At 43.9% G+C, this 20,928-nt stretch overlaps 1 protein-coding gene across 2 annotated transcripts in view; it reads left to right on the top strand.

Annotated features, from left to right (window-relative positions):
* The window catches only part of TES (testin LIM domain protein), an 83,344-nt gene that overhangs the window by 27,614 nt on the left and 34,802 nt on the right, over positions 1–20,928 (top strand). The window contains exon 1 of one of the 2 annotated variants that reach the window (XM_069976368.1): positions 667–791. The exons of the other annotated variant lie outside the window; for it this stretch is intronic. Within the exon in view, the coding sequence (XP_069832469.1) occupies positions 765–791 (27 nt within the window). The 5' untranslated portion in view covers positions 667–764. Of the gene's footprint in view, positions 1–666; positions 792–20,928 lie in introns of those variants that run through there. 2 annotated transcript variants of the gene reach the window in all.

Below are 20,928 nucleotides of genomic sequence, written 5' to 3' on the forward strand. Positions count from 1 at the left end.
CCACTGTATACAGACCCCACACAGACCAGTCCTCTCCCCCTGTATACAGACCCCACACACACCAGTCCTCTCCCCCTGTATACAGACCCCACATACCAGTCCTCTCCCCCTGTATACAGACCCCACACACACCAGTCCTCTCCCCCTGTATACAGACCCCACATACCAGTCCTCTCCCCCTGTATACAGACACACACACCAGTCCTCTCCCCCTGTATACAGACCCCCACACACACCAGTCCTCTCCCACTGTATACAGACCCCACACACACCAGTCCTCTCCCCTGTATACAGACACACACACACCAGTCCTCTCCCACTGTATACAGACCCCACACACCAGTCCTCTCCCCCTGTATACAGAACCCACACACACCAGTCCTCTCCCCCTGTATACAGACCCCACACACCAGTCCCCTCTCCTGTATACAGACCCCCCACACCAGTCCTCTCCCCCTGTATACAGACCCCACACACCAGTCCCCTCTCCTGTATACGGACCCCACACACCAGTCCCCTTCCCCTCGTATTGTGGATATTTGAGCTCCCTTCCCTCTGTTTCCCAGCATACAGGAGTGCACAGTGCAGCATCTCACTGCTTCCTACTTCCTGCTTCTAACCTCACTAGGACCCCGCCCCTCCTGAAAGAGACCCCGCCTATCTTTGCTGACATCACACTCTAAGGAAAGTATACACTCCAGCATCTTGTGTGTGGGGCAGAGCCGGCAACTTCTTCACAGTCCCTCACAGAGCAGACAGGAGCCATGGAACTGGAGAAAGAAGTGAAGAAGGTGAGAGCAGCTGGTGAGGGGTCAGCATGGAGGGGACACACCTTCCTGCATTGTGTGCTCAGGGTGTGGCCGCCCCAGGGCTCAGGCACAGGACAGCTGGAGTCTGGAGAAGCCATGGTGCTGCTGGGGAGGGCACAGTGTGGCCTCATAGACTTTGCACAAAGTTACCTCTGCATAGAAGATAGAGGATCACTGTATTGGGTATAAGGTGTGTGTACCTGGGGGTATGGGAGGTCATAGTCACAGGCCAATGGCTGAGCCCCAGTGTGGCTGGGAATACCTGAGGTGATCAGGTATAGGACACATGGCGGCCATGTACAGCAGACTTGCCGCCACAGGGTGCCCTATACTATATGACAGTGACTGACAATCCCCTATATACATATATTCTGCCAGCTGGGATTTCACCCTGTTCACATGTGGCGGATTTATTGCAGAAACTTCTGCCACTACCAATCAGATCCATGTATCTGGAGCTGTTCCTGCTGCTGTGTGTGAATAGGCTTCTGCCCCTCTCATTCTGATGACTGGGACACTCACAGCAATGTCTGCAATGTGTAACCTCATCCCCACAGTCTCCCTACTGGAGATGAATGTCTATTGAAGGAAGGCGCTCTGCGATCAAGCTCTAATAGATTCTTTGTGCAAAATGGCCAATTTTGAGCAACCAAGTCAATAAATGAAGTCCAAGAAAGATAAGTTTGTTGATAAAAAGATAGTAACGCCTGAGCCATTGTATTAGTCATATCAGCAAATAGGAACACCTTTTAACCCCTTTGCAGCCAGACGTGTCAGGAGTTTTTGCATCTCTCTCTCTCTTTCTAGTTTGTAGGCTGCCCCTGCACCCAGGGTCCTAGCACCTCTGGGCTCTAAATCACAGGTGTCAAACTCAGACCCTCCAGCTGTTAAAACTACAATTCCCATCATGCCTGGGCAGCCAAAAAAAGCCTGGAAAAGCTGGATCCAGTCCTAGGAGAAGTTTCCCAGGACTGGATCCAGATTTTTCAGGCATCAGGAAGCTGATATTTAAAGGGGTATTCCACTCAAACATAACTTTTGATATGTTGCTGCTCATGGTGAGACTAACAATTCCTTCCAAACTTGTTATACATTCAGTCTCCTTCCTCCAGTTCTCAGCTGCTGCTTTCTGCTAAGACACAAAGATCTGTGAGTTAGCCTCTCTGTCTCTCTCTCACACACACACACACAGACATTTTGTGTTTTTATCAGAAAGCAGCAGCTGAGAACTGGGGGAGTGGAATACCCCTTTAAGACTCTGCAGCGGACATTTGTAATGTATATCTGGGGTATGCATACACCTTTAGGCACATGTGTGGGCGATATGTGTTGTTGATTATGTTGAAAAGCGTTCTAGAGTTGTTATTACAAAGAAACTCTCAAAATAAGTATTCCACACAAAATTACCCACAGTGAGCATCTCTATACACTGGAGCTTTCTTTGCTGATGCAAGGAGATTTAAAGTGACTCTGTACCCACAATCTGCTGCCCCCCCCCCCCCCCCCCCCCCAACCGCTTGTACTGTCAGATTGCTACTTTTAATCCAAGATCTGTCCTGGGTCCATCAGCAGGTGATGCAGTTATTGTTCTAAAAAACAACTTTGAGGGTATAAACCCACACACCGTATACACAGCGTATTTACTGCTGCGATACGCAGCGAATACGCAGCAAAAACGCAACAAATACGCAACAAAAACGCAGCAGATTAGATCTAAATAACTGAACTCAGCATTAAATCTTCACCATCAAACTGCTGCGTATTTGCTGCGTATTTGTTGCGTATTTGTTGCGTATTTGCTGCGTATACGGTGTGTGGGTTTGTACCCTGAGGGTACGTTCACATGTACCGGATCCACAGCGGACTTTCTGCAGCAGATCCACAGCAGATTTAATCTACATAACTGAACACTGCATCAAATCTGCTGCGGATCCTGTACGTGTGAAGGCACCTTTAGGGTGCCTTCACACGTACCAGATCCGCAGCGGATTTCTCGATGAGAGTTTGCAGCGAAATCCGCTGCAGATCCTGGTATAGTAAAGGTCTATGGGGTCACATACCCGCAGCAGAATTTTTCATTTAGCTGCAGATATGTGACCCGGCCCTTTAAACCCCCGCAGCATACATTACCTGCTCGGCGCCGCAGCTGTGTGTAAGGCTCCCGTTGGTCCCCATCAGCCAATCAGTGCTTAGGGAGCCATACACACAGCCTTGGCGTCGAGCAGGTAATGTATGCTGCGGGCGCAGGATGCGGGGGGGTTAAAAGGGCCGGGTCACATATCCGCAGCGGGATGAAAATTCTGCTGCGGGTATGTGACCCCATAGACCTTCACTATACCAGGATCTGCAGCGGATTTCGCTGCTAACTCTCAGCGTGAAATCAGCTGGATCTGGTAAGTGTGAAGGTACCCTTAAACTTGCAACCCTGTGTCAAATTGGTTTGACCCAGAGTACCCGTGCCCTAGGCCTGCACTGCCTCTCAGTCCCTCCTCCCTGCCCTCTTCAGGAATGCCTGAGTATGATTTCTCCTGATCACCACTTGTCTGAGCACTGCACATGTGTTGGATTGTTAAGGCACCTGTGCAGTGATCAGACAAGTGATGAATAGGAGAAATCCTGCCTGGAGCACTCCTAATGATGATGAGGGCGGGAAGGAGGGACGGAGAGGCGTTGCAGGCCTACTGTAGGGGTACTCTGTGCCACTCCGATTTGACACAGGGCTGCAAGTTTGAAAAGTGTTTTTAGGACAATGACGGCATCACCTGCTGAACGGACCCCAGGACAGATCTTGCATTAAAATCAGATGGTTCAAACGATTGGGGAGCAGATTGTGGGTACAGAGTCGATTTAACACCTGTGTATACTACTGAACAGAGCCTAATGTATAGGGCTTACAATTTGGATAGTTTTTATGTAGATTTTTCTGTGGTGAACTCCTTAAAGCGTGAAGCTGCCTGGTTAATAAGAATACAGTATGGAGTCTGTGAGAAGTGTCTTTAGTGGCAGCTAAAATAAAACAGAGATGTCTTGAGCATTGCTCTGTCTTCCCCACCCAGGACACATACAAGCAGGAAATGACTAACACACTCTGATCTATTGCTGGTAGCTGTCAGAAGGAATGCACATATACTGTATATAGCTGGGCTTTCCATGGACAGCGCTAGTCCTGTACGCCACAGCTAAAAACTAGGAGGGAGCCAAGAGCATCACTGAATCTGGAACCAAAGTAACCCGTAGCAGTTTCTCTCATATTCTTAAACATTTTACTTCTATAAACTGTTTGTATTTCCTGGTTAAAAATAATACCCTTAAAATGAAGAATTATGTTAGAAACTGCTACACACGTACACAGTATCACTGCACCCAGCTATGGTTATATGACAGGAATGTTTGACTGCACCCATTGGTAGACTTAGTACCGAGGGGACTTTCAAGTGTTTAAGGGACTAATAAAAGTAGGTATACTGTATGCCCCAACTGTTTGCCATACATAGAGTATACAAAACCCCTTATTTCCTCCATAAAATAGGATATAGACAGACCTCCACTTGTCCGAGATGTGGAGACGCTGAAGCACATATTATACATATGTTCTGGGCTTGCAGAGAGCTGGAATCATACTGGAGAGGAATAGTTACTCTTGTAAAAGATGTGTTTGGTATAGTATTAACTCTTACGCCTAAACATTGTATTCTGGGACTTATGGGGAGTACTCAGCCTGATGATCATACTGCTCTGGGGATCCAGCGGATCCTTTACTAGGCCAGGAAGACATTTGCCTCCAAGTGGACACATACTGACCCACCGACTATGGAAGAATTTACATGTAGAGTGAATGCTGTGATTAGGCTTGAGAGGGGTGTATATATGAAACAGAAATGCCTTAAGAAATTTGAAAATATTTGGGGAAGGTGGATAGACACTCCTGGCCTGCCCTCACCTATACTACATAGAATTTGTAGAAACCCATTTCGGATCCTGTTGAATGCGTTCTAATGGTGTCTAGTGGCTACTATGGTGTCCCAAGACTTGCTGTAATGTACTATGTCTTGTGACCTGCTAAGTTAGTTTATGTTTTGTACACTGGAAGAGGGATGCACTGGTTTAAATTGTTTATGGGAACAAATACAAGACATATACTTGTTTCTCAGTTATCTTTTTTTTTTTTTTTTTTTTTTTTATAAATATATTTCCACCCCAGTGGTTACCGTGTGTGGTATCAGAGTGTATGACATGGTCTGCAGTTGGACCTTACTTACTGTTTCATGATACTGTAAAAGTGTGTGATGCTCCATCTGTCTTGAAAAATGTTTTATTACGTCTATTTGTGGGAAAAATCCAAATAAAAATGAAAAAAAAAAAATGAAAGTAGGTATATTGTATACAGAAAAAATAAGTCTTCTGTAACAACATACAACCATCAGTCAATCATATTATTAGATGATGATGATGCCGATGTGTCGACCATCGTGTGGCAAGGGCTGGGAAGAAATTGTTAGTGGTGTCTCTGCTGCCCTTGCTTTCACATAGAAAATAATAACGTTTATACTTGCCTTTTCCTTGTGTTTCTTGCTCCCTGCAGCCACCTCTGACACTTCAGGGACTTCTGGTTGCTCAGCCAATCACTGGCCGAGACAGGACAGCCTTGCAGCCAGTGATTGGCTGAGTGGCCTGTCAGTATAGATAAGGGGCCAGAAGTGTTAGAGGTGGCTGCAGGGAGCAGGAAACACTGGGTAAAGGCTGCAGGACACCAAGGGAGCCTGGACACATAAGTATAAACTTTATTATTTACCTTACACTGTCATCAGCTGTTGGCTGTTCATCACTAACACACATAGCAATGTGCGCTCGGTGGCCTATGATTTTTCAACATGATCGGCTCTTCAGCTGTCTTTATTACACGGATCCATAATCTTCTGAATCGGCCGTGTAATAGGGTCCTAATTCATATAGCCTATCCACTGTACACCACATGAAGTATGTTGCCTGGATATCTGTTTAATCCTGTATATTTCCCCTGTAAAGGGTTATCTAGGATGAGAAAACTATAGCTCATTTCTTCCAGAAACAACGCCACCCCTGCCCTCAGTTTGTGTGTGGTATTACAGCTTCGTTCAATTGAAACAAATAGAGCTGAATTGTAATACCATGCACAACTTGAGGACAGGTGTGGCATTAGAAGAAAGTGATTGTTTTTCTAATTTTAGCCAACCCCTTTAAATTACCATGTTACAGTGTATGAGCAAAGTCATCCCCCAAATTATGCCCCTGCTTAAGAAGAGAGCTGGGTTGTGAAATTCCACAATGGACAGACAACCTCTCTGTAGAATGAGTAAGTGCCCCCTTAGTACGTTAGCTACTTGTAGATCCATGAGTAAATACCTAGGGGGTCCTGAAATAGAGGTTTTACATGTTTTATGGATATAAGGACTGTAGCTTTCAGCCTAACTCATGAAGTTCTAAATGCAAGAGCAGTATAGCCTGTGTGTGTGTTAAGGGCATTTTCTTGTTTTTTCAGAGCTTTATGTTTCTGTATTGGATGATATAAATCAAGTGAAGTGTAGCTCTTTAATGATGAATGTGAAAGTGCTGAGTGGCCCTGGTTTCAGAAACTGGATGTACCATGTATCCCAGGACCTCTGACCAGTTAAAATGTCAGTATGTTACAAAAATATTGTTATTTAGTTATTTAGTAGAATTCCCAACTGTTTGTATGGGACCACGTGTTGTTGCCATGATCACATACCTAGTAGTACATAGTATGCTTAGTAAATGACCTAGGAATTAATTTTGATTTAATAAAAAAATACACATGGTATTACTGCAGTTGTACAGGACCTGCAGTCTCCTATTCTCTGTGGAAGGCAACATTGAGCTAAACATATTACAGGCCAGGAGGCTATCTTTATGAGATGGGAATGCCCATTTAACATACTGTAGACTATTTATTTCCTCTATGTTTAAAAAAAAGGTTTGGTATGTTTAGCTTTCTATAGCATAAAAACAATAACGCAAAGATTTAACCCCTTAATCGGCTCCAGATAGTGCCTATAGGCAGGAGCGGATTAACTTTACCATGGACCCCGGGCTGTTCATCAAGCTTGGGGCCCTCCCCCCAACCCACTGTAACTATAGCAGCACTAGCTTTAGTCTTTTTCTTCCATATTGCAGCCTGTAAAGGACCTGTGATGACATCATTGTCACATGATAAGGTCCTTCAGTATGTTCTCTAATGTTACTGCATTGTCTCCTAGCGGCAGTTTTGCCCTGATTTGTGCAAAATTGCAGTAAAAAGCAGCGATTTTTATGCAAATTGTGGCAAAACTATAGCATGGAGATAATACATCACTGAAAGTATAAGTCTGGGGGGCCATGGGCGCACGCGGCGATACTAAATATGTATACTTTTCTTTTTTCTCTACATTTATTACACTATATTTATTTATATTTTTATTTGTGTGTGTGTGTTTTTTTTTTTTGTTTTTTTTTTACTTTTTATGCTGTTCCACAATGGGGACAGGCAGATTACATTGCAGTGCAGATCTGGATTGCATTGTCATCTCCTTGTCAAAGGCACAGCTGAACAGGGTCTGCCTTAGGGTGGTATTACACGGAACGATAATTGGCCCGATTCGGCCGATTATCACTGTGTAATAAATGCAATGATCAGCCGATGACAACGATCATTGGCTAATCGTTGATATAGGTTAGAACCTATTTTTGTCGGGCACCGACCGCGTACCGCTGCGTGTAATAGCGGTGCACGGGCGGCGACTAACGATATACATTACCCATCTACGTTCCAGGGCTGCTCCTGCTGTCCGCTTCTCCCCGGGTCCCGTGCGTGCTCTAGCTTCACAGCGGCCTGTCAGCTGATAGGCCGCTCAGCCAATCACAGGCCGCGGCGGTCCCGGGCTGTGATTGGCTTAGCGGCCTATAAGCTGACAGGCCGCTGTGAAGCTAGAGCGCGTGGGACCCGGGGAGAAGCAGACGGCAGGAGGAGCCCTGGAACGTGGATGGGTAATGTATGCCAGTTTAGCAAGGGCTGCAAGGACATCGGTAACGATGTCCTTGCAGCTCCTGTTAAACGATTATTGGGCCGTCTAATAGGCCCAGTAAACGAGCAACGATCTAGCAGATTGGCGCTCGTTTACAGGTATTATCGGGCCCTGCTTGGCCTGTGTAATACCACCCTTAGGGCTGAGCCTGATCAGCCACCATAGCTATGACACAGAAGACCTCAGGGAAGCCTCTTGCTGTCATAGCAACAATGTGGGCTGTGCGATCCCTTTGCACAGCCCTGATGTGAACACTGGGAGAAATCTCCCTCTATTTTACACTGTATTTTACTGCCGTGGCACACCTGCATTTTAGAAATCACCGGAATTCTCCTTTAAAATGCCCCTATTGTGACTCTTATAACACTTTTTAATTTTTTTTACCTATGGGGCTGTATGGGATGTCATTTTTTGCGCCATGATCTCTAGTTTTTATTATCATGTTTGTGTAGATCAGACATATTGATCAGTGATCCTGGCGTTTTTTATCGCTTTTTGTTTATGCTGTTCACTGTACAGAAACAATATTGTTTTATTTTAATAGATCTGACAATTACGCCGGATGCAATATATCACATTTTCATTATTTTCATGTGTTTTATTTGTAAAATTGGAAAGGGAGGTGATGTCAACTTTCATTGGGGGATGAGCTTTGGTGTATTTACAAAAAAAAAAAAAAATTAAGTCCCCCTGGCAGACTATTACTCGCAATCATTAAATTGCATAAACTGATCAATGCTTTGGCACAGCATCCTGCAGGGTAAGTGCTGTTTATTTAAAAATAAATGCATAAATAAATGAATTGCTGTTTTATTTTGTCACCTTGACACCTAAAATTATATAAAAGGCAATCGGGCAGCCCATCACCCCCGAACCAGTGTCCTGCCCTGGGCACTGATTGGCGGAGAGAGCAATCACCCTGGTACATAACGTTGCCGTTAGGAAAGCTATGTGGCATGAGGATATGTAAGTATAGTTTATTATTTTCACGCAGCCCTTTTTTTGGGGGGGGGGGGGGGACTTCTGAAAAATGTAGCTCCTCCCATGGAACAAGACACTTTTGTATATTTATTTCAAAGCAAAAAAATAAGGTGTTTGCTCTTGGAAGAAAAAGATTAAATTAGATTTTTAAAGAGCTAAAGGTAAAGCTACTTCAGCTGCCAATATCAGACATGTAAATAATAATTTTGCAGATAAAATAAAAGTATGGTGGGTTATCTGTTCTGGCTTCCATATATGGAAATATCATTGTTGTCTTGGTTACAAAATATTTTTGTTAGGTCTTGTGTATCTGTGGTTGTTCTGCATGGTGCATATTGTTTATGGACACACTGCCTAAATAATGACCTTTCTTGTGCAAATCATTGCTTTCTGGCCTCAAAATCTTTCCGAAGATAAACAAATATAAATAAAACCCCTAAAAAACTAAAAGCTTGTGCTTTATGCATATAAAAGCTAGGCTACAAAGCTTAAAGCGACTCTGTACCCACAATCTGACCCCTCCAAACCACTTGTACCTTCAGATAGCTGTTTTTAATCCAAGATCTGTCCTGGGGTCTGTTCAGCAGGGGATGCAGTTATTGTCATAAAAATAACTTTTAATCCAGCAGCGCTGTGTCTAACGGCCGGGGCTTACATTTGTATATGCATTAGGCTGGCACACCCTCTCTGTCCTTCCTCCCCACCCTCCTCATCATTAGGAAAGCTCCATGCAGATAGCTTCCTATTCCCCACCTGTTTGTATTATGAACATGGGCTGGATCGTTAATACACCTGTGCAAAGCTCAAACAGCAGTAAATGTTGGGGAGGGTGGAAAGGAAGGACGGAGAGGTGGTGCCAGCCTAATACATATACAAATGTAAACCCCGGCCGTTAGACACAGGGCGGCCAGATTAAAAGTTGTTTTTATGACAATAACTGCATCACCTGCTGAACGGACCCCAGGACAGATCTTGGATTAAAAGCAGCTATCTGAAGGTACAAGTGGTTTGGGGGGGGTCAGATTGTGGGTACAGAGTCGCTTTAAAGCTACAGAGCTTTTTTTTTTAGCCCATACTCATTGTCCTGTGTATCTTTTTAGTTTTGTTATTCGTTGTTACAATAATAGATAGAATGCTGTGAATATTTTTTCATTCTAAGTGCCTTATGTTTTATTTTATTGAAGAAATAGGCTACATTCACATTTATATATCCTGGTAAAATGTGTCCATACAGGTCCATTGTCAGACAGAGGCCAAAAGAGTGTCTTTCGGGACTTCATCTGACTGGTATACAAGTACAGAATAGAGTGGCAAACAAATTTCGGCCATTAAACAAATACCATATTATACTATAGGTGAGAACCCAACAAAAATATGACATCTTTTTAATGGATACATTTGGAAGCGCCAGTTACACTGCTGTCTATGGACATTGTCCCTGGGGCTTTTGTAGGCAGAAATGCAGGGATCTACTTCTCCTTTTTTCCTGAGCTCCTTCGAGGGAAGTGGTACTGCTGGCAGTGTCTGTCAGATGGCTGTTTTGTGGTACCACTGCTGTGCATGAAGTACTAAAGTAAGGCTAAATTTCCTGCACTGCAATTTTGCACTTTGGAATTTTTTGCGCTTACGCCATTTACCGTGAGAGATCAGGAAGTAAATAAATTAATAGTTTGGGTGATTACGCACTCGGCGATATAAAACATGTTTGTTTGTTTGTTTATTTATTTATTTTTATTTATAAAATGAGGAAAGGGGGGTGATTAAAATATTTTATTAGGGGAGGGGATTTTTTATTATTAAAAAAGAAACTTTTTTTTTACACACACATTTTAACTTTGGCAGCTGCATTTAAAAGGCTAATTAGCGGAAACAGCGATCAGACTGTGCCCACTAATTGCTGCGGTCCCAGGCTGCAGATATCACACGGGATCGCGGCGGTTCAGAGCGGGGTCGCCACGTGGCCCCCCTCTGAACTCCCCCACCGGCATGAGGACACACAGTTACACCCTCATGCGGAAAGGGGTTAAAGGGGTTTTCCAGGCAAACTTACTGATGAGCTATCCAGAAAATAATTCATCAGTCATTGATCAGTTAACTGTTCGGTACCTGCACTACACAGTGAAGGGGTGCAGCAGTTGGCTGCATTCACTGCGTAGTGGTGGCGACATGCAACTCCAATTCAACTCCCATTCAATTAAACAGGAGCTGAGCTGGAGTAACCAAGTCCGGCCACTACACAGTGAACGGAGAAAACTGCTTCCAGCTCTGGACGGGCCCCCGAAAATGGCGCAGGATAAGTTTACTACAACTGTTTTACAGATTGATGGGCTTTACCACTTTTTAGAATTACTAACTGTGTTTCTACAAAAATATGACAGGATCTTATATTATTATATTTTTTTTCCAAATATTTTTATTAGATTTTTCAAATTTTATCTATAACAATACAGTTACATATCAAAGGAAGACATAAATAGGATACAATATAGTAAGTTTGAAAACAATTTTGCTATAAAAAACAATAGAATCTAAAGAACAAAAATTAATGCTCTACAGGATCGAAAGAAATGTAGATAAAGAATCTCTATCTTTAATATAATTAAGGAACTCTGAGTACTCCTAGGGTGCCCCTTGCCTCCGCCGTCTGATACCAAACAGTATTACAAAAGTCTTTCATAACAGCTTCCCTCTCCTCCTGCTATATTATTTTTTTTTCTCCAAAAAAGGCTAGAACTTATTTTTATGGTAGTTCTTAATTTCAGAGAGACTGTTGGCAAACAGTGGGGGCATGAAATTATTTATTTTACAAAAGAAGAATCACATTACAATGAATAATTTAACCCCTTAAGGACAGAGCCTGAAATGGCCTTAATGACAGAGACAAATTTTATGAATATGAGCAGTGTCACTTTATTCATTAATAACTTCGGGATGCTTTTACCTATCCGGCTGATTCTGAGATCGTTTTCTCGTGACATATTGTACTTTACATTTCTGGTAAATTGGAGTCGATACTCATAACAAATCTTTATGAAAAAAAACCAAATAATGTGAAAAAATGCATTTTTCCAACTTTGAAACTTTTTTGCGTATACAGAAAGTGGTTATACCACATAAATTATATATTAAATAGCATTAGCAACATGTCTACTTTATGTTGGCAGCATTTATTAAACTATCTTTCATTTTTTTTAGACGATAGGAAGTTTAAAACATTAGCAGCAAATTTCCAAATTTTCAGTAAAATTTCAAAATCAGATATATTTTTAGGGACCTGTTCAGGTTTTTAAAGTGTATTTGAGGGGCCTGTATGTTAGAAAGCCCCACAAAGCACCCCATTTCAGAAACTGCACCCCCCAAACTCTGCAAAAGCATATCCAGAAAGTGTTTTAACCCCTTAGGGGAGTCACAGAAATAAAAGCTAAGTGTGTAAGGAATTTGAAAATTTTAATTTTCTGTGCAGAGATTTTATTGTAATCCAATATTTTTCATAATTATAAACCTATTACCAGAGAAATGCACCCCAATAATTATTGTCCCGTTTCTGCAGTTTATAGAAATACCCCATATGTGACCCTATTGCGCTATTTGACGCAACCACAAGCCTCAGATATAAAGGAGCGCCTAGTGAATTTCAACGCCTCCGTTATATTTGGTCATTTTTGACTGTACCACTTCAGGTTGGCAGAGGCTCTGGGGTGCCAAAACCTAAAAAACACCCCTAAAGGGACACCATTTAGAAAACTACACCCCTCAAGGAATGTAACAAGGGGTGCGGTGAGCATCTGGACCCCGCAGGTGCTTCACAGATTTTCCGAACAATATGGCGTGAAAAAAGAAAAATTTATTTTTTACACTAAAACATGTTCTAGCCTTCAATTTTTCATTTTCTTAAAGGGATAAGAGGCAAAAAAAGACACAAAATGTGTAGCGCAGTTTCTCCCGAGTACGGAAATACCCCACATGTGGCGATAAAGTGCCAAGGGGGCGCAGGACGAGCCTCCAAAGGGAAGGAGCGCCAATTGGCTTTTGGAAGCTGAATTTCACTGAAAAGGATTTCAAGGGCCATGTCGCATTTACAGAGCCCTCGTGCTGCCAAGACACTGGAAACCCCCCACAAGTGACCCCATTCTGGAAACTACACCCCTCAAGGAATCTAACAAGGGGGGCAGTGAGCATATGGACCCCACTGGTGACGGGCACAAATGTGGAACAATGTGACGTAAAAGTAAAAAATTTCATTTTTTCACTTTCATGGCACAAATGTGCCCGTCATCAAGGGGTCAATATCCTCACTGCACCCCTTGTTAGATTCCCTGAGGGCTGCAGTTTCCAGAATGGGGTCACTTGTGGGGGGTTTCCAGTGTTTTGGCAGCACGAGGGCTCTGTAAATGCGACATGGCGTTCATCATCCATTCTAGCCAAATCCAACCTCCAAAAGCCAAATGGCGCTCCTTCCCTTGGGAGGCTTGCCCTGCACCCACATGGCGCTTTATGTCCACATGTGGGGTATTTACGGACTCGGGGGGAAATTGCTCTACACATTTTGTTTTTTTTTTCCTCTTTTAACCCCTTGTGAAAATGATAAATTCAAGGCTAAACCAACATTATAGTGTAAAAAATGTAATATTTCATTTTCACGCCACATTGTTCCACATTTGTGCCCGTCACCAGTGGGGTCCATATGCTCACTACACCCCTTGTTACATTCCCTGAGGGGTGCAGTTTCCATAATGGGGTCACTTGTGGGGGGTTTCAACTGTCTTGGCAACACAGGGGCCTTTTGAATGCAACATGGCCCCTCGAAATCCATTCCATCCAAATCCAGCCTTCAAAAACCAAATGGCGCTCCGTCCCTTCGGAGGCTTACCCTGCACCCGAATGGCGCTTTATGTCCACATGTGGGGTATTTCCGTACTCAGGGGAAATTGCGCTACACATTAAATGTTTTTTTTTTATCTTTTAACCCCTTGTGAAAATGAAAAAATCATGACAAGATTAATGATTTAGAGTAAAAATTTTACAAAAATTACACTAAATGTTGGTCTAGCCTTGATTTTTTTCCATTTCCACAGGGGGTTAAAAAAGAAAATGAACACAAAACGTGTAGGGTAGTTTCCCCTGAGTACGAAAATACCCCACATGTGGGCATAATGTGCCATATGGGCACAGGGCAAGTCACCAAAGGGATAGAGAGAGCGCCATTTAGAGGCTGGAATGGAGGATGGAGGCCATGTCGCAATTACAAAGCTCCTGTGCTGCCAGGACAGTAGTAACCCCCGACAAGTGACCCCATTCTGGAAACTACACCCCATAAGGAATCTAACAAGGGGTGCAGTGAGCATATGGACCCCACTGGTGATGGGCACTTACGTAGAACATGTGCCGAGAAAATAAAAAATACAATTTTTTTCATTTTCACGTCCCAAATCTGGCCGTCACCAGGGGGCCATATCCCCGCTGCCCCCCTTGTTAGATTCCTTATCGGGTGTAGTTTCCAGAATGGGGTCACTTGTGGGGGGTTTCTACTGTCCTGGCCGCACAGAGGCTTTGTAATTGCATCATGGCATCCTCTAATGGGAATGGTGGCCATACCTACTTAGCTGGGGAAAAGGGACAATTCTAATTTATTTGGGGGTATTAGGCCAATTATTAGTTTATAAGGTTGAAAATAACAGGTGTCCATCAAACTCAACCTGTGTTGATCCAGAGGAAGGCAAAAACCCCTCGTGAGGCAGACGACAGTAGCCTCATCACAGGGGGAAAATTCCTTCCCGACTCCATAATGGCGATCAGAATAATCCCCGGATCAACGTGACCCCTGAAATAGGAATAAGGGACAGAATTTAGATAATGTAGAACCCCAATGACGTGTAGTACGCCTTGAAGCGATCCAGTATGCAGAAGCCGGGGGGATCAGGACAGGTGTCACACTGGTAAATGGTGTCCTTCCTGATACCCCTGTTACGCCACACTCTGCACTTCTTCTGGGGTCTCCTGTTTTCCAGTGTGGGGGATGTCACCTGGAAAATGTTGTCCTGGTGAGATACGGGGTCCCTCATATCCAGAAGCGCTGGGTCCGCTCCATGGCTGCTAAATATTAGGGTTCTATTACTACTTCTGATATGTTCGGATCGTGCTGCAAGCTACAGTAGCTCAGGCAGCGAGGGACCGGAAGAGGGGGGTGCTGGTATAAAAGTTATCCCCGTACAGGTGGTAACCTTTATCCAGCAGTGGGAAGATCAGTTCCCGGACGATCTTCCCACTTGTTCCGAGGATGGGGGGGAGGGGGCATCTGGGGCTGGATTCGGGTGTCCCTTCCTACATACACTCTAAGGGTAGGTGCACACTGCGGAATCGCGACAGATAACCCTTCGTGCATTCCGCAGTTGGCACCCGCCGGCGGACTGATGCAGGCGCACGTCTCCACACGTGTCATAGACTCCATTCTATGCACGGGCGGATTCCGCTCTCCGTCCAACGTGTTCATTCTTTGGACGGACGATGGAATCCGCCCATGCATAGGATGGAGTCTATGACACGGACGGAGACGCACGCCCGCATCAGTCCGCCGGTGGGTGCCAGCTGCGGAATGCACAAAGGGTTATCCTTCGCCATTCCGCAGTGTGCACGTACCCTAAATCTGTAAGTGTACCCTGAGGTACTCTCACAGAGTTTGTAGAATTTCACTCCATACCGTCATCTCTTATTGGGACGGTACTGGCGGAAAAGACGTGTCTGGGGGGCAGCGTACGCTACACTACCCCCCAGACATGTCACTGGATGATGAGGATGATGAGGATGAATGGAGGAAAGAAGGATCCTCCCATTCATCCTCACTGGCTGTTTCGGTGTCGGAGGCAATAATAACGTATCCCTCTGACGCCGAAAACACCCTGGGGGCCATATTTATACGGGGATTGGTATATGGGGTATGTAGTGGTGTAGTGTCAAACTTTATTCAATGTAGTGTGGTGTAATGTAGTGTTTTTTACGTGTTTTTTTACAGTAAGTATAAAAAAAAAAAAAAAAACTACGCCAACAAAGGAGTTGCTGATAAATGCCGCACTTATGTGCGGCACTTATAAGCAGACCGTGGCAGTAGAATATAGAAAAAAAACACCCTACGCCAAAAAGGAGGAGTTGCTGATTAGCAGCGCACTTTCGTGCGATGCTGATCAACACTCAGCGGCGATAGGGTGCGGAAAATAGAAAAAAAAAAACTTTGAAAAAAAAAAAAAACCTTTTTCTACATTCTGAACATCCCTGTAGCTGCTGATAAGTGTATTACACATATCAGCCGCTAGAGGGCAGCAGAGCGCAAAATACGGAAAAAGCCGACGCTGGAGCCGAAAATAGCCGAGAGAAGCCGAACGTGATGTCACGGAGGAAGCCGAAGACCCGAACCAACACGAGGACGCCGCGAACCCGGAAGACGCCGATCAGGAGCCCGGGACAGGTGAGTAGTGTACAAATATCTGCTCTGGACCCCTCGGCTACCTAGCTGAGGGGTCCAGGGCAGGTATTTACTATTTTGTGGGACTCTGATCGCCGTGCCACCGGCCCGATCGCCGTGAACGGCCGGCCGGTACCGTACAGCCGTTCACGGCGATCGGGCCGGTGGCACGGTGACCACCATTACTTTTTACAGTAATGGCGGTCGGTGCCGTCCTCGGACAGCACCGACCGCCATTTTTTTCCGGGTCATCGGGTCACCGATGACCCGGAAAGGTTCCGATCGCCGCTATTGGCTGATCTGAATTGATCAGCCTATAGCGGCGATCGTAAGCACGGGGGGTGTTAACCACCCCCCGTGCCGAGAAGCTAAGATGGCCTGCTATGATTTATAGCAGGCCATCTTCCCCGATCGCTGTGTGCGAACACGCAGCGATCGGGGAAACATCGGGCGTAAATTTACGCCCTGATGCGCCAAGTACCAGGACGCGAGGGCGTAAGTTTACGCCCGATGTCTTTAAGGGGTTAAAGATACCCTTTAAATTCAACCTTGCAAGTAAAAATGTCCCTGCTCTGTTGGCTCTTCTCTTCAGCTCTGCTTCCAGACAAGTGCAGTGATTTACAGTGTTTCTTTCATCCTTTCTCTCTAACAAATGACCAGCTCACATAATAAATAAATGCACCACTTATGTAAATGTTCCAATGTTAAACTATCAGACGAGGCATAATTCAGAAGTATAATGTCATAAGCCCTTTGGCGTCCAGAACTGTGTTCATACTTTTCACAACACAATCAGTTATAAAATGTAATTAATGAAATAAATAAATAAATAAATAGAAATGTATGCTCCATGGACCTCATATACTTGGAAAAATAAGATTCTTGGCTCTGAAGCGGGTTGTCCAGGCTTTTAAAATTGGTGGCCCTATCCTCATTATTGGATCACCTGCTGGTGTTCAAGCAAACGCTTTAAGGGTATAAACCCACACACCGTATACACAGCGTATTTACTGCTGCGATACGCAGCGAATACGCAGCAAAAACGCAACAAATACGCAACAAAAACGCAGCAGATTAGATCTAAATAACTGAACTCAGCATTAAATCTTCACCATCAAACTGCTGCGTATTTGTTGCGTATTTGTTGCGTATTTGTTGCGTATTTGCTGCGTATTTGCTGCGTATACGGTGTGTGGGTTTGTACCCTAAACGCTTATCTGCTATTACTGGCACACACCACACTTCTAGGGCTGTGCTTCCATATGCATGCATCTGAAACCTGCCCTCATGCATTCTCCAGTGCAGTGTTGCTGTACCTTTCTTCAACCTTCTGCTGCCATTGGTAACCACATGGGTGGTTTCAGCCATTCAGTATGTAGGGACTACACTTTGGAGATGCGGTCTAAAGCAAATGATATTATTGAATGTGTACATTGTTGATATGAATAGACTTGGAGCCATTTGATTTCTAATCCTGCATATGCATTTGTGTAAATCATGTAATAGTCTTGGTGAACACATTGTTGGACAAAGTCATTTATAGTTGTGCCAGCATTTTTTGTGATGGTTATGCAGGTTCTGGGGACAGGTGGGGGGTGGTTCTAACTGCAGCAGTATTTCTCTCACAGGGTCTGAGTGGGTCCCACACTATTAGATGGGAGGAGAGCATTAGTCTGTACGTACTGTATAACATAAATTTATTTGATGGGATAACTTTTCTTATTCTCATCTAGGCCATATGAGAGAAAATGATTAGCAATGGTTTCATGGTTAACCATTTATTTGACTAGGTAAACTGGCCCCTATCAGATCATCTAACTCATGACCTGGCTACTTAAAGCGACCTTCAGATAGCTGCTTTTAAACTTGCAGCCCCATGCCCAACGGCCGGGGCTTAGATTGTGTATGCATTAGGCTTGCACAACCTCTTTGTCCCTCCTCCCCGCCCTCCTCATCATTAGGAATGCTCCAGGCAGATTGTCTCCTATTCCTCAGCTGTGTTAGCACGGCACATGGGCTGGATCGTTAAGGCACCTGTGCAATGTTCAGACAGGAGAAAATGTTCCAGTGGCATTCCTAATGATGGAGAGAGTGGGGAGGAGGGACGAAGGGGTGGTGCAAAGTTAGGGCACAGACACTCCCGTTGGGCACAGGGCTGGCTGCAAGTTTAAAAGTTGTTTTTTAGGACAGTAATCGAACCACCTGCCGAACGGACCCCAGGACAGATCTTGGATTAAAAGCAGCTATGAGAAGGTACAAGTGGTTTGGGGGGGTCAGATTGTGGGTACAGAGTCGCTTTAATTCTTAGTAGGAATTAAGCAGGCAGAACAACCTTTTTTACTTAAATATTTTGTAATAAAATTGAATTATTCATAATTGAAATAGTGTTTGTCATTCTCTCCATTCACGGCAATGCATTGTACATGGTGGCAAAGACAATGAGACAAGTATGGAAGGTCAGACGGTAGATCCTGTATCCTAATTTTATAATTGGAAAGTTTTTATAAAATCTTTAATGACTGTATGCATTTCATCCAGAAAAAACAAAGGCATATTTAAAAGGCATGTTCCTGATAAAATGTAACCAGTAAATCCCAAATGGCTTGTAAACTGTCGTGCTTCATCTAAGCCAGCTGCTTTCTAAAAATCACTGTCTTTGGACCTACTGGTTTAAGTTAGTAAGATATAGTAAGTGAAACATTTCTACAATCCTTAGGAAAAATTATAGAACCAGACACTTGAAGTGTAACTGTTGTAATAGAAAACTTTTGACATATCAAATATTTTTCGATCGATGGGGGTCTCGCTTCTGAGATCCCCTCCGATCAGGAGAATGGGGGAGGCAGCATACGTCTCCAGCTCATACTGAACCATGGAAGTCTCAGCAGAGAAACCTCAACTTATCAAAACCTTTGACGTGTCCCAAATGTCCTACCTTCCTTTTCACAGACGTCTGTAAGTGAAAAGTTAGGAGGTAGCCATACACCTTATTCAGTTGGCCAAAATCTGAGGAGTATGGATCCCTTTACACTGTCCTTGTACTGCCGCAAACAGTGCTTGCAGTGTATTTACAAAACACAAAGCAAAAAGTCTTTCAGCAGCACAAAAAAGATGTGGGTGCACGCCTCACCAAACTGGACCAGGTTGGCATCAGGTAATCCACAACATAATAGTAGAGGCAGCACTTCCATAAAAGTCCATTTGAATTGTTTATTGTACACCAGTGTGACATTTCGGCATAGTAGCCCTTTTTAAGCAAGGTTACTATAAACTTCACATGGACTTTTATGGAAGTGCTGTCTCTACTATTTACAAAACGCATGAACGAATGCTGTATTGTTTTTGCAGCCATTCACATGGCTGCACATCTCCTGTTGATTTGTACGGCCGCACACAATATGAAATCCAATTGCTTGCTTGTCGGCTGTTCGCTGGCTCATTTACACAGGCCAATTATCGGGTGAATATGGGTCTCTAGGAACGCTTGTTGGTGATAAACAGCTAGTGTAAAAGGGCCTTAGGGCCACATTTAGAGAATAGTCATGGTAAATGCACAAATCACAGATATGATACAATAGACCCTAGAACGAAACAGGAAAAAACAAATTATGTTACGTGTGCCCTGTTCTTTAGGATAAAAAGTATATTAATATGATGCCCCAAATATCTACACACGTTGTTGTTGTTGTTGTTGTTGTTGTTGTTGCGCTATTAGCACGACAATGTGTAGTGTCTTAAAAAAGTAGGATTGCAGCCCCCATCTGCCCAGGACCACCTTCAAGGGCTTGGTATTAGGAACAGTAGTGCAGCAGGTTCAGTATCGCACATTAAAGTCACAAACTTTGCATTATTGTTTATAAGTTATAGATGCATTTTACATCAGTAGACCATTTTTCTTTTCCTCACTAATTATTCTCTCTCACTATCTACAACAGATTAGTAGTTTACTTATTGCCCCCAAAACGCAGCAGTTTTCTGCTTTGGTAGAGTGTGACACCACTGACTATTTCCTGCCCTGTTGAGGTCCCATATACCTAGCTAATGGACTAAAGATTGAGATTCCACACTGAGTATATGGGACATCAATGAAGCAGGAGGAGCTGGTGATGTCACGGGTCAGATGATGTGGAAAATGGGTGGATTTTTTGGGGCAGTAAGTAAATTACTTTGCTGTGAACAGCGAGGGGAGATAAACAGTAAAATTAAAGTAACCCCTTTAATAGCTGATCATTCTGGCTGACTGAAACATACCTCCAAATTGGAGCTGTGTCCCATGTAACCCACTGATTGGCTAAGCGGGCCTTTACACTAACTTCTCTAAATCCAGGAAGCTGCCACACAGCAGGGACCAGTGCAGCATGATCCCAGCAATGGTGAGGGGGCCAGGAAGGTTGTGTTTGTGGCAACGTTCACTCCCACCCCACCCGTAGAAGTTTCCCTTTGCTTGTATGTTGTTTCAGATAAAGTACAAATAAGAATCATGGGATCACCTTTTATTTTAATTTACATTTCTAAAACAAATACTAGCACATTCAAAAAAAATTGTGAATGTAAATTAGTCTGTAGTATAGGGGAGAGTGTCTAGACTTTATTGTACTGCAGGACATGGAGAATTGAAAGAAAA

This window comes from Dendropsophus ebraccatus, chromosome 1 (assembly GCF_027789765.1).
Source record: "Dendropsophus ebraccatus isolate aDenEbr1 chromosome 1, aDenEbr1.pat, whole genome shotgun sequence".
NCBI classification, from domain to species: domain Eukaryota; kingdom Metazoa; phylum Chordata; class Amphibia; order Anura; family Hylidae; genus Dendropsophus; species Dendropsophus ebraccatus.